This window comes from Hetaerina americana, unplaced genomic scaffold, assembly GCF_022747635.1.
Source record: "Hetaerina americana unplaced genomic scaffold, ioHetAmer1.1.p SCAF_20, whole genome shotgun sequence".
NCBI lineage: Eukaryota > Metazoa > Arthropoda > Insecta > Odonata > Calopterygidae > Hetaerina > Hetaerina americana.
In genome coordinates, this window is record NW_027286764.1 from 363,973 (window position 1) to 377,500 (window position 13,528).

A 13,528-nucleotide genomic window follows, 5' to 3' on the forward strand; every position below is an offset into this window, starting at 1 on the left:
TGGCATTGTTATGATTAATGACAACGCCTATCCTCACAGTGCTGGCACAACCAAACGGCTCACTCCATGAGCAGCAACTTCATTGGGACATTGAAGATGCTGCTCCTGTGCCTCAGACTGCAAAGGAAGGCTGTTTGCATCCCACCACATCTACAGCCTCAGATTTCACCTGCCCCCATTTAATATTTCAAGATCATAGCCTCCAACCATTTCCACCCATGCATGCACATTCTTTCCCTGGCAACATGCACGAAACAACACCCTTCAGACGTCCGTCCACCCCAATTCCCACTACCACAGTCACCAGAGTAGAACCCGTTAAACCCACATTTCATATTCAATTGAATCAAAGCTGCAAGCCTAGGACCAAGTTCAATTTGACTAAACCTACATAATGAATTGCAACAAAAATGCAAGATTTAACTTGGTTTAATAGACAAGTAATAATATTCCTGAGAAAAATGAAGACAGCATGTCAGAATTTATTAATAATTAAATATGTATATACAAAATGACCTACATATGTATGTATATATGACTCATGCAGATGTAAATATCATTTTTACATGTCTATTTTTCTATTCATATGAATGCTTCTCTTACTACCTATTTTTTTCTTAAGTGTCCTATATTACTGTTGCAACCAACCCTTGGTCAATTAGAAATTATTATTATTAAAAAGATATCTTAAGGCTGGAATTATCCATTGCCTGGGATTACCTCTGCTAACATACGAGGTCTGTTCAAAAAGTATGGTAAATTTTTAATTTTCACAGGTTACGTACATTTGATTTTCGATTTTTTTGTGGTGTTATGTTGGTACTTATGTCTCTCAATTATGACAAAAAGGTCGGCCATTTTGAAAGTTCAGTCAATTGATGACAGCTGTTTTGCTTGGACGTGTTTTGGCTTGTCTTCGATATTTGCATGTTCCAAAATATGGATCACAGGATCTGTATCAATTTTTGACTGAAAAACGAAATTAAGTGCAGGGACGCATTCCGAATGTTGACTGTGGCACAAGGAAAAGCTACCTTTGACCGAAGAAACGTTCATTGGTGGTACAAAATGTTCTCAGAGGGCCGAGGAGATGTGAACGACGAAGAATGCCCAAGCACATCAACAACAGACAAAAACATTGACGAGTGAAGAAAATAGTACAGGCCAATCGTCGAATCACCGTAAGAGAAGTTGCTTAGGACCTAAAGGTATCGGCTCGTGACAATCAATTTTTACCATTGACTTTTGCTTCCAGTTTTCTTTGATTGCAGGGGCATGGTACACCATGAGTTCTTGCCACAGGGTAGAACAGTAAATAACGAATATTACCTGCAAGTTATGCGCAATTTGCTGGAAGCAATCCGCCACAAATGCCTGGATTTGTGGAAGAACAATAGGTGGCTTTTGAACCATGACAGCGCCCTAACTCACACGTCATTACTTGTGCAGAAATTTTTAGCCAAAAACAACACGCTAATGATGCCACAGCCACCGTATTCCCCACATCTGGCTGGTCGCAGTGACTTTTTCTTGTTCCCGAAACTGAAGAGGCCCATGAAAGGACAGCGCTACGATACGATTGACGAGATCTGCATCGAAGTAGGGGCCGAACAAGATCACAAAAAATGATTTTTTGAAGTGCTTCGAGGATTGGAAAAAAAGGTTGGTACCAGTGTATAAAATCTAACGGGGATTACTTTGAAATGGACAAAATGAATTGAATTGTTTCCGATTTCATGAATGATATTCATGACTAAATAAATAATTTTTGAAAAAACGCAAAAGTCGCGATGCATATTGAAAAGACCTTGTATACAGTATTACTACCAACATTGACCTTGAAATTAGGGACTCCTACATTTTGGTCTTTGAACAACTTAAAATTATAGAAAGCCATGGATGAAGCAAACCGTCAAAACGGAGAAAATGGGCAATGTTTATTATAAAGAGCAGAATGAATTTGTTATGTGATATGATAGCTTAATTACACAGTATTATAACTAACCAAAGCATGAACCCAATCTCTGCTATAGTGGTGTCCACAAACTGTACCTCAAACATTTCACTTTCCACAGAAATGCTCTACACTTTCTACAATGGAAACATGTAGTAAAATTAAAATATAGCACATGAAGTAGATAAGACATGGAGTTAACTTGAGAACTGAGTGTGGAGAGAAAGCATTTGAAAGTTCAGGTAAGAAATATTTGCCAAGCCATCAAACCTTATAGAATGAGCCAAGCCAAACTAATTTTGCTCACAAGGAGTAACTCACCAGCATGGCTATAAAAAACACACAAAACTCAGAGCCAATCAGATGATTTAATTCCCCATTTTGGTTAGTCCACCACTTCTATGATCACATTGATGGTGATATATGTGTATCTGTGAATGTTTTAGCAGGAGATAGATGCAACCGAACTCAGTGAATTTGAATAAGCATTATCTGCCTATGTCAATGACTTAAAGGCTGAGTCAAAGATTTTTGCACATCATCAGGAGCAGAAAAGGGAAGTCACAAGCGGTAGAGATCAATATTCCACTAAAATAATGCATTCCACGTAAGCGTTCAAAAACTATCATGTGGACTATTACTGCCACCTGCACTTGCGGTCAGTGAAAAATGACAATGACATGACGCAGGATAGAAGCACAAAGGGTACATAGTCTCTTCGCAAAATTACCCAAAAATCGAATTCAGCAGGCCAAAATGGAACCCTGATGTCACTCATTCACACCTCACCGTGGGAACCATGTAGCGAGAATTCTTCACAACTGCAGGATGCTCAAAGTGCTCCTGTTGCTGGTCCACACTCTCAATCAGCCGGCTCTCCATTGTGCCCGACAAACAGACATAGTCGAATATCTGCAGGTGCTGGACCATTTCACTCAGGCCAACACCGCCAGCATGCGGGCAAACAGGAACTGGAATCAAGACAATACATTGACAATGGGTGATCACTTAACCAATAGGGCTATCCCATCATCATGGAATTAAACATGATTATATGAGGTGGTATTATTTTTAAGTAATTATATATCTGAGAAATAACCAACATATCTGTATAAAAAATAGTCTACATAATAATAATCCTGATGCATACAATGTTATCAATCAATGTTGATTTGTTTTGCTCCAGGAAGCCACAGATTTAAGTAGCTCACAGTATAGAGAAAATAGAGGCTTGCAATTTGATTGGGTTCCTTCATTTGAGAGGTTACAGGGCCTGGAAAATCCACGGTGAAATGATGGCTTTTCGTGGAAATAAAAGTCAATCATACGACCCAGCTGTGAGGCGGACAAGGAATTTTCACACAGGCCACATATCCATCAGAGAAGATTCAAGAAGTGGAAGACCATCACGCATTGGTGGAGCTGGCACTTTCCTCCGCAAAGTGGAGGACTGTATCCTATTAGACCAAAGGGCAAACATCCAAATGTTCATGAATGAGACTGATCTTAGATATGGCAGTGAGTGCAAATTATTTACGAAGAACTACATACATCTGTAAGGTGTCAGCACACTGGGTTCCACAACTACTGTCTCCTTTTCAGAAGCAAACACGGCACAACCTCCAATCGAGACCACGGTGCAACATGCCATTAAAGAGATGAGGCTTAGAAATTTTGCCACATCCACCCTATTCTCCCGATGTCATCCCAAGCAACCTTTTCTTATTCCCAGAACTTTAAAAAGACATTGAGGGGTCAGAGGTTTGATAACACAAATAATGTTATTCAAGAGGTGGCACAATGGCTTTCGATGCAATCTATTTACTTCTACAATGACGGCCATCAAAAGTTAAAGAAATGCTGGGAGAAATATTTAACTCTGGATGGTGACCGACAAGAGAAGTCTAAAGAATAACATATAAATTTAAGATTATTTCTCGATTATTTTTTAGAAATAATTACAAGTTTGTGATAACCCCTCATAACTTGTGAAGCAGTACAACTATAGGTGTCCTAAACAAAATTTTTATTTGAATATTTATATTTATTCACACTAATGGAATGATTCTTAGCAGCAATAATATAAAAATATATGTTATAAATTACAGAAGAACATATGATAAACAATGATAGGTAACTTCCGGAATTTTACCATATGTTTTGGTGTTCATGGCACCTTCATCAGTGAGTTGATTGAAAGTGTTGCTGTAGCAGCGAGGGGTTGAGAGGGGTGAATGGGTGGGAGTAAAGTGCAAAAGGGCACTTTGGTGTGAGGGAAAGGATTGTAAGACAAATTTTTTAGAAAAATTACCCCTCATAGGCACTCAAAATGGGAATGAGAATACTTTCATGGCCCTTCCTCCTAAAAAAGAAGGCCCATGAGGATTTTTGTGGTATTCTCCCAATGTAACTCAGTGGCTTTCCCCATTCCACAGGACAACCCCCTCTCCAGGAACTTTGCTTCCTAATGCCCCGCTATCTCCTGAAAACAACCCGCACAAAATGCACATTCCCACTGCACTCCTAAACCAAATCCCTCTGCTGTGCTTGTCATGCAGAAAGTTTATTGGGCACACCTCTGCCTCAGGGGTCTACCAGTCATCAACCGCCACATCAATCTCCCCTGTTGACCCAGGAGCATCATCCTTCTCACTCTCTTTCTGATAACACTCCGCGTCAATACCCTGGGCTCTCACAAACAGGATGACCAATGAGTCCTTGCCTCATTACTCCTTTGATTCTTGTACCATCGGCCTGAATCATGGTGATTCAGTCTTCCAGAGTTCTCTGATTGAGTCATGCCCGTGCACACAGCACCTCTCCATCAGATACAAGGATTAAGTTTTTACTTTAGACTTAAGTTTTTTAATAAAATAACTGCTATGTCAAATTTGGACGGCAACTAAAGTATCATCTCTACTGACAGATATAAAAATTAATAAAAAACCAATTTTTTAAGAATTTAGGACATCTAATACATACCAATCTACACCAGACATTCTGATTATATCAGATAAATATTAAGTATTAACCATATGGGCATTACATACCACAAGATCATGATGATCGGACCCCACCACGAGGAGCAAGCAAGGGAGAGCCCCTCCTCTGGACCAATGGTCACACAATCATTATTTACAGATGAAATTAGTCCTCACCTCCAAATTTTCTTGCCATGAAATACACAGCTAACACCTCATTCACACCTCCAATTCGACAGGAATCAATCTGACAATACTGCATTGCTCCAGCCTGCAGGAATTGCTTGAATAGCACACGATTGCAACACATTTCACCAGTTGCCACACCAATGCCCAATGGTTTCAGGGCCTATGCGCAAAAAGGTACACCTAGATAAGCATTTCAACCATTCGCCAATAATCTTGCGCTTATTAAGAGATATGCAGATCAATAGAAAGGCCCAAATTGGGGAGTAATCACGGAGCTAAAAGCAGAAACATTGAACTGCTCATAAATTAAAACAATTTTCAAATTCTACAAAACTATCTGAAAATATGCACCATTATATGTAATGAGGTCTGTCCAATAAATTTGCGAACTGTTACAATCTGGCAGCCTTGCGCCCACTAACGGCACAAGCCGTCTGAGACCCAATGAGGAGACGTCTGTGCTTGGCGAATCGTCGAGCTGTACGTATGGTATGCTAGTTATTTTAGTTTCTGTTGCCCTTGCTCTTTTACTGTTTGTCGAAAATGGAAATTTACGAAATCACGGAGCAAAAAATCAACATCAAGTTCTTTGGTGAGGCGCGGTAAAAGTCATCAAGAAATTACTGAAATGTGGACAGCTGTTTACGTTGATAATGCTCTGAAGAAGAAATCATCCGTTTTCAAGTGGAGTAAGCGTTTTAAAGATGACCGATAAGGCGCCACGAATGATGCAAGGCCGGGACGACCTTTGACCACCTGTGTTGATGACAACATTGATCGTGTGCGGTCCCTTGTCTTCACCAATCATCGAAAAACTGTCCGAATGAGAGCTGATGAACTGACTTTAGGAAAATCAACAGTGCACACTATTTTAACTGGACATTGAGATTTTAAAAAAATGCGTGCGAAATTCGTGCCCAAGCAGCTGACGCCAAATCAAAAGTTGAAAAGAGCTGAATGTGTTACTGACTGGAAAAATTCACTTGAAAACGATACTGGATTTCTCCAAAGGGTAATCACTGGTGACGCATTGTGGTTTAGTATGTTAGTATTACATTGAACTAAAATCCAAAGCAAGGAGTGAAAAGCAAAAGATGAACCTCGAACCAAAAAAATCAAGAAAAAGCCGATCGAAAATCAAAGTCACGCTCCTGGTTTCCTTTGATGTCAAAGGTGTTGTTCATCATGGAAATCTTCCTGAAGGACAAACAGTAAATGCTGAATTCTACCTTACACTTCTCCAGCATTTGAGAGATCACATGGGTCATGTACTAACAAATTTGATTCAAGGCGATGGATGGATCCTGCACCATGATGACAATGCACCAATGCACATTCAGCCTTGATTGTTTGCCAGTTTCTGGCAAAAAAATTCAATCACCATCCATGATAATCCTACTTATTCGCCAGATCTCACCCCCTACGACTTTTTCATATCCCCAAAATGCAAAAATGTGATGAGGGGACATCACTGGGAAGATGTGGAAGACACAATAAAGCAAGAAACGACGAGAAAACTAAAAAGCCAAACTGCCGAGGACTTCCAAAGGGTGCTTTAGTAAACAGTGGAAAAGAAGAACATGGAATAAGAAGGCATAGCAACGAATAGAGAGTATTTTGAAAGGGACAAAATTGATGTAGACTAAATTTTGCAAAATAAAGTTTTTGTGGCCTCAGTTTGCATATTTATTGTTTAGACCTCATGTAACCTCTAGATAATATAACATTTTTATCATTTATGTAGCAAAGGAAATGATGAGATTCAGGGCATATTCTATAAATTCCAAATGTTTGAACTGTTGACCCATGCACATCAGCATTACAAAATAACCTTAAGGAAATATGCATATGATTACACAATAAATCTGGAAAAACAAACAATTTTATAAAATTCATACATGGCACGGCCTTCCTGTGGGAACAAATCATGGATTGCAATCAGTACCTCTGATATGGCAAGATGTCCAAGGACATCATCAGGGGATGTGGGCTCTTCTATCCACAGTGGCTTGAACTCCGCAAGGACTTTCATTCGTTCAATTGCTTCATTGACATCCCACACTTGATTTGCATCCATCATCTGCAGGAAAAATGTGCTTATTAACTGCTAGTGGAGATGAAGGGGCACATGCCAGATTACATGAAGAGGGAAAAGAAGATACCACTGAAAACTCAATAAGGTTGAGGAAACTCAAAACAAGAATGAAGTGTCAAGCAGTTAATGTGTCATTCGTGTCTCTAAATATCATTATATCATCCTGGCCTGGAAATGCCTGACTTTAAGCGTGAGAGTTTTCCAACCCCTCAATGCATTGGTTCATCAACATAGATATACACATACATAGGGAAACAAAAGATATAAACATACATAGGGAAAGTGGAAAGGAAAGTAAGCATGGGCGTGTGTATATACATATAAGAGGGTTGCTATTAAAATTTTCAGTCTAATAAAGACAACACGGTAATTTATTTTTGAAAATGGCTTCATTGTTTTTCAAAATATTCTACATGATGATCAATACAATTTAGCATCTGCTCGAACCAATTTTGGTAACACTTTTTCCACTCTGATTGAAGTGCCTCCATTTATGAATGCATAAACGACCTCTTCAAGCACCAAAAAACAATGGCCACGCAATTTTTTCTTGATAAACGGGAATAAAAAGAAGTCATTTGGTGCTAAAACAGGGCTGTACGGAAAATGACCCATATATTCAAAGTTTTTGTCTGTCAAATAGGTACTAGTTGTTTCAGTCGATCTGTGAGATCTTGCCATTTGCCATGATTAAGAATGATCCTTCGTGGTCGCTTCTTTTTCCGTATTTCACCAAGGCCCGCTGGCAAACAATTGCTCGTGTACCGTTCAGAATTCCTGGTTTTGTGTTGCTCTAATGTTACGGTTACCATATGTCCGGTCATTTAGAAGAAACAGGCGATCATTTGCTTTGTGCACGAATCACTTTTGTCGAATTTGGCTCGTCTTGGAAGATCCATACAGTGGATTGCTGTTTTGTTTCGGGCTCATACGCATAGATCCAAGATTCGTCACCTGTTTAGATGTTGTATACAGTTTTTGATGCGCCCCGATTGTATTTGTTGAGAATTTCTTTGCACCAATCGTCACGGGCATCTTTTTGAGCTTTTGTCAAATTATGCGGAATCCAAGGCGAACAAATTTTTTTCACAGCTTTCACATGTTCATGCAATATCTTATTGATGCTCGTCATATTAATCTCTAAGGATGCCTCAATCTCATGACGATATTCCTCTACTAGTTCTTGCACATCATCAATGTTTTCTGGCACAACAACTGATTTTGGATGACCTTCATAACTTTTGTTGCTGAGCGAACGGCAGCCATGATGGAATCCATTATACCAGCGTTTCACAGTGGCAAAAGATGGGGCTTCATTAACAAAAGTGGAAGTAAGTTGATCAATGCACTCCTGTCTTGATAATCCATGTCGAAAGTTGCAAAAAATCACCGCAGGAAAGTATTCATGAGTTAACCTTTTGCACTCGGATGTCGAGCGTGACTCGACACGGTTAGCAACGGCAGCAGCTCGTATGTTGAGCCACACTCGACACTGAGTTTCACCACGAGGGGAATTGGGATTTTTGTCTATTTTTCCAATAACTTTTTGTAATCATCTGCATGAAAGGACAAGTAAAGTAAAGCTTAATTAAAAGCATGGCTTGTTTTATAAATGAATAGTATCCCACCCATAATGTCGTCGTCGACATAAATGCAGTCTCCAAAGGATGCCACCACCTATGCAGATATTTTTTGTTATTTATTTACTGTGCTGTAAGTTCTTTTTCATTTGCATTGTTTGCCCTTCATTACTTGGAAGTAAGCTAAATGTAAAGCAATTTCTTTTAGAGATTATCAGTGTCTGAAAAAAGATCGCCAGAATGTAAAGTTACCTCAGTCAGCTGATCCTTAGTTCATTGCTTTCTAGTTTTGACTCTTTCGTTTCCCTTTCTTCCTAGTGTCCACTGTCTCATCAAACATTCCGCCTGCTCTTTTCCTATCTATTGCTAAATCAGGAATCTTGAGGAGGAGGGTCCAAGATATGATCTATTATATTCATAGTAAAACACGAACCTTAGGCCTTTTCCTGGAGTCGTGCTTTTTTGACGTTGCATCATCCTCCTGTGGTAAAAAAACCTTCCTTATCTTAGTCTCTGAGGTTTACTTACGTTTCTAGAAGCATAACGCAGGTTTTTCCCTAATGACAGAGGGTTCTCTTACAACAGATGCTTTCCCTTTGGACGATCCCTTACCAGCTAGTAGTTGCTCATTCTGAACGATTTTCCCCTCCTCACAATGGATAAGTATTCCAAAGAATTAGAAAGCAGCTGTTTCATGAGGAAAACTCTAAAATGGTGGCGTAAATTGTTTTTCTGGGGGCTTCAGGTCAGTGTTGTAAATTCATATATATTGTATAAAGAATGCCAACAAAGAAAAAATGAAAAACTGATCTCGCAAGTGAAATTTGTTAGGAAACTAGTACACGATCTCGTTGGAGAATTCCAAGATGGTACACAAACTTCCAGGGTCAGATTACCATCCACAGACATAGAGCAACGTTTAGATGGAAAACTCCATATAATCACACCTCACCCTAACAAAAAACATAAAGATTGTGCAGTTTGCTCTGACCGCAAAATCAAAGGAGGAAGAAGAGAGACGATATATATCTGAGAGATGTGTGAATGTAAACCAGGTCTTCTTGTTGGTGAATGCTTCCAAAAATATCATACCATGAAAAATTATAGAGTTTAAATTATGGTTTATCAATAAATTCACCAATAATTGTCAAAAAATCCAAATAAATAAGTTTGTATGAAAAGAAACTCCAGTTTTCATTCTAGTGCCACGCTTAGTAAATTTGGGTTATTTAAAAAATTGAATCTCGAGTAGACTAAGGCAATTGAGAAAAAAGCACCCGAGTGCAAAGGGTTAACTCCATTTTTATGTGCAGACAAAATTTTTGAGTCACCGTAAACAACACAAGTTATGACCAAATGACAAAATGTTCCGAAAAGAGCGCTAAAAGGGTCAAACTTTCAGACGGGAATATCAGATGGCGCTTAAAGCAACACTTAACACAAGCTTATAGCAACCCTCTTATACAGGGTGTGGCAACATAACTTCCTTTTCTCAATACACAATAGATTCCAATTTATGAAACAGAATCTTTGTATAATTTTTTTAATGTAGGTACATATTTAAAGTTTAGATTTACACAGTTTTGAAAATCAAATCAGGTAGGTGACGTCCCCCATTGTCCATACACTCAATAAGCCAATTTCTGGCATTTGTCCTGACCCTTACCAGGATAGCAGCAGGTATGTTGGCAATTTCTGGCTGGATGCTGTCCTTCAGGTCTTGTAGGGCCCTTGGACAGTCAACATAAATGCAGGATTCCAAAAACCTCCACAAAAAATTGCAAGGGGCCAAATTGGGGGAGTGGGCTGGCCACTCCAAATTGCCCCTTTTTGAGGTGGAGGATTGTCGGGAAAATTGAAATTGTCAGGGGCTTGGCATAAGACGAATTACTCTTGAGTTGGCCAAAGACATACCTATCTAACCGTAAACAGAAGGTTGTTTTCCACAAAGATAGAAATAGTTTTCTTACATCTCAAGGACGTAAGGAGTACCTCAGGGGTCTGCTCTATGTCCCGTACTTTTTAAAATATGTATTAATGATCTACTAATAAATTTAATGGTTAACTGCAATAAATGTGTCATGCATGAAGATGATGTGAGCAGCATGAATTTTGTAATTCTGGTGAACTGTGGATAAAGGCAAAGGCTTACAAAGGCATGGCCATTACTGGTGTAATGTGGCGGTTCATTTGTTGATATAGCGGTACATTTGTTTGTGCGATTCAGGGATGTGCCGCGAGGTGTCACCCTAGGCACGACCTACGAGGAGGCATTTTGACCCACGCGGAAGCAGTCACGCCTCAACCCCCGCCAAGCGGTCATCCCTCTTGCGCACGTTGCGCCAGTGGCATATATCTTAAAACCTCTCTCAACAAGTGGCAGCGCTCGCCAACAAGCGCGGCCAACACTCGCATCCCCTTTCCCGCAGCCGCGGCCGATCCCCACCCCTTCACCAATCCTCCATTAATCCCCAGCGAGACCAAGGAATCTGCTGGTACCACCGCCGTTGGGGGAGTAACGCCACTAAGTGTACGCTTCCCTGTTCATACGACGCGGGGAAACGAAGCGGGCAGTCCTTGGGGGCGGCAGGTCACTGCTTAGGCCTATCCAACCATCTTTTTGCCAAAATGCCGAAGTTAACAATTCCATCGGGAGCTCCCCAGCAAGTCAAGCACTCCACGGTTCCTTTTATAGAGACCGCCCCTGGCCCTCCGGTTTCATCTAGGCCCCGCCTTCTTGCACCAGACAAGCTTGCCATCACCAAGAAGGTTAACGCAGTGCGTGCTTTTCCCCTACCAGCTACCGTACGGCAGCTGCGGCAGGGCCGTCGCCGACTCCAGCCACAGCAAGTCTCTCGACGCGGAGCCCGCAACATTTTCGTGTTTAAAGATCTGGAAACTGTTTCTCATGTATTTTTGAGAAATGATAGGCTTCATCCGCCGTTGGATCCTCCTAATGATGGGCCATTTCCAGTGATCCAGCGTGGTCCCAAGACATTCAAGCTGAAAATCCAGGGTAGAGAGGTATCTGTGGCAATTGACCGCATCAAACCAGCGTATGTTGTTAATGATGACATTTCTTGTGCCCAGTTTGATGAAACTCCATGGTTAGTGCCACATTGCCCTGCTGCTACCATACCACCTGCTGCCACCAATCCTACTGTTCCTCAGCAGCCTCCCATATTACCGCAACCTAGACGATCACAGAGAAGAGTGCATTTTCCCAAGCATTTAGCTGACTTTGTGACTTAGGGGTGTTTCAATTTTTTTTTTTTTTACATCTCCTGTATGTTATCTGATTTTACTTTGTACTTGCTGCTGTGTTATTATATAACAGTATTTGTTTTTTTGTGTGGTATTATGTACCTGGCATTTGTTAAGTAATTTTTGTGTTTTGTGTGTTTTACAATCACTTTGTGAAGTGCCAGTTAAAATTTCTTTCTCTTTGCAAGAGTATGCTCCGCATCTGCCAAGGGGGGTGATGTGGTGGTTCATTTGTTTGTGCGATTCAGGGATGTGCCGCGAGGTGTCACCCTAGGCACGACCTACAAGGAGGCATTTTGACCCACGCGGAAGCAGTCACGCCTCAATCCTCGCAGAGCGTTCATCCCTCTTGTGCACGTTGCGCCCATGGCATATATCTTTCCGTGTTGACCTTGGTCTGTTATCCACAGCACTCAGAATAAATCTGCTGTTCATTCAAACGCTTTATATGTGCTTTATTAGTATTTCCTAGCACCGCCTGCGCTAAAATAATTTCCAGCACCCCCACATGTAACATTAATGGCAAGATTTTCAACAATGGTAAAACACAAATAATGTTTTCTCCAAGGCAGTGTGTAACAAACAATTTTGACTTTCAAAGTAAAGTAAGATATGATTTCATGGTGAGAGAAAATGCTTAGGGTTAAATGTCGCCCACCATCTTAAGCGCGATAAACATATGTCCCAGGTATGCAAGAAAATTAATTCAGTATACTACCAGATATCAAATTTAAAACGCACTAAGTTTAGATGTCCTAAAAATGTCATATCATGGCTTGTTTTACTCTGCAACTTTGGGTAAAGTTTGGAGGTTGATGATGTCCAACTGCCCTCACATCCCATGTCACTGACCTTCAACCATAAGGAAGCAAAAGTAAAAGAGTAATTACAAGTGTATTGTCCCATCCAATGAGATTGCGGAGCATTCTGCATCTTCTTACATCCTCATCAAGATTTTGACCAACTTTGATTTTGAAGCTGTTAAATCCAGAAGCCATGTACTTCTGACACAGAACTTTAACCTTCTCCAAGGAATAGCCGGACCAACCTATTGGAGGAAAAATCATTTTTCTGAGTTATATCATATTATTTTTATTAGAAGCTGGCATCACATTTAAAAGGGTTGCATATCTAACTTTCATTCTGCTTTCATTAACAAGAAAGCAAAGCAATGTAGCAATTATACCAGAATACACGGGTCATTCAATTGGTCCTTAAAAAATGATGGAAAACAATTATTTTGTGTAGATATTTTTTTATTTTTCAAAATAATATTCAAGCTTGATGAGGTTTTCCCTCCAATTCTTTAATTTTTTAAGCCATTCAAAAAGTAGGATTTCGAAAGGTATGCAAAATGGTACTATACTGGAGATATAGACAACTATACCTAAGCGACTATATTGGCGATAATGTCCTTGTTTGATGGGAGTCTTCCAAGTCATTTCTTCAAGTTTGGAAATTAATT

The 13,528-nt window shown here is 40.1% G+C and overlaps 1 protein-coding gene across 4 annotated transcripts in view; it reads right to left on the reverse strand.

The window, feature by feature from the left end:
- Window positions 1-13,528, reverse strand: part of LOC139688530 (mitochondrial enolase superfamily member 1-like) — a 55,124-nt gene that overhangs the window by 2,087 nt on the left and 39,509 nt on the right. For 2 of the 4 annotated variants that reach the window (XM_071586053.1, XM_071586056.1), the window contains 4 exons: window positions 12,954-13,111; window positions 7,070-7,204; window positions 5,113-5,284; window positions 2,739-2,925 (listed from right to left, as the gene is read on the reverse strand). In XM_071586053.1, the coding sequence (XP_071442154.1) occupies window positions 2,739-2,925; window positions 5,113-5,284; window positions 7,070-7,204; window positions 12,954-13,111 (652 nt within the window). Of the gene's footprint in view, window positions 1-2,684; window positions 2,926-5,112; window positions 5,285-7,069; window positions 7,205-12,953; window positions 13,112-13,528 lie in introns of all 4 variants that reach the window. The other 2 variants (XM_071586054.1, XM_071586055.1) reach the window with 2 other exon arrangements.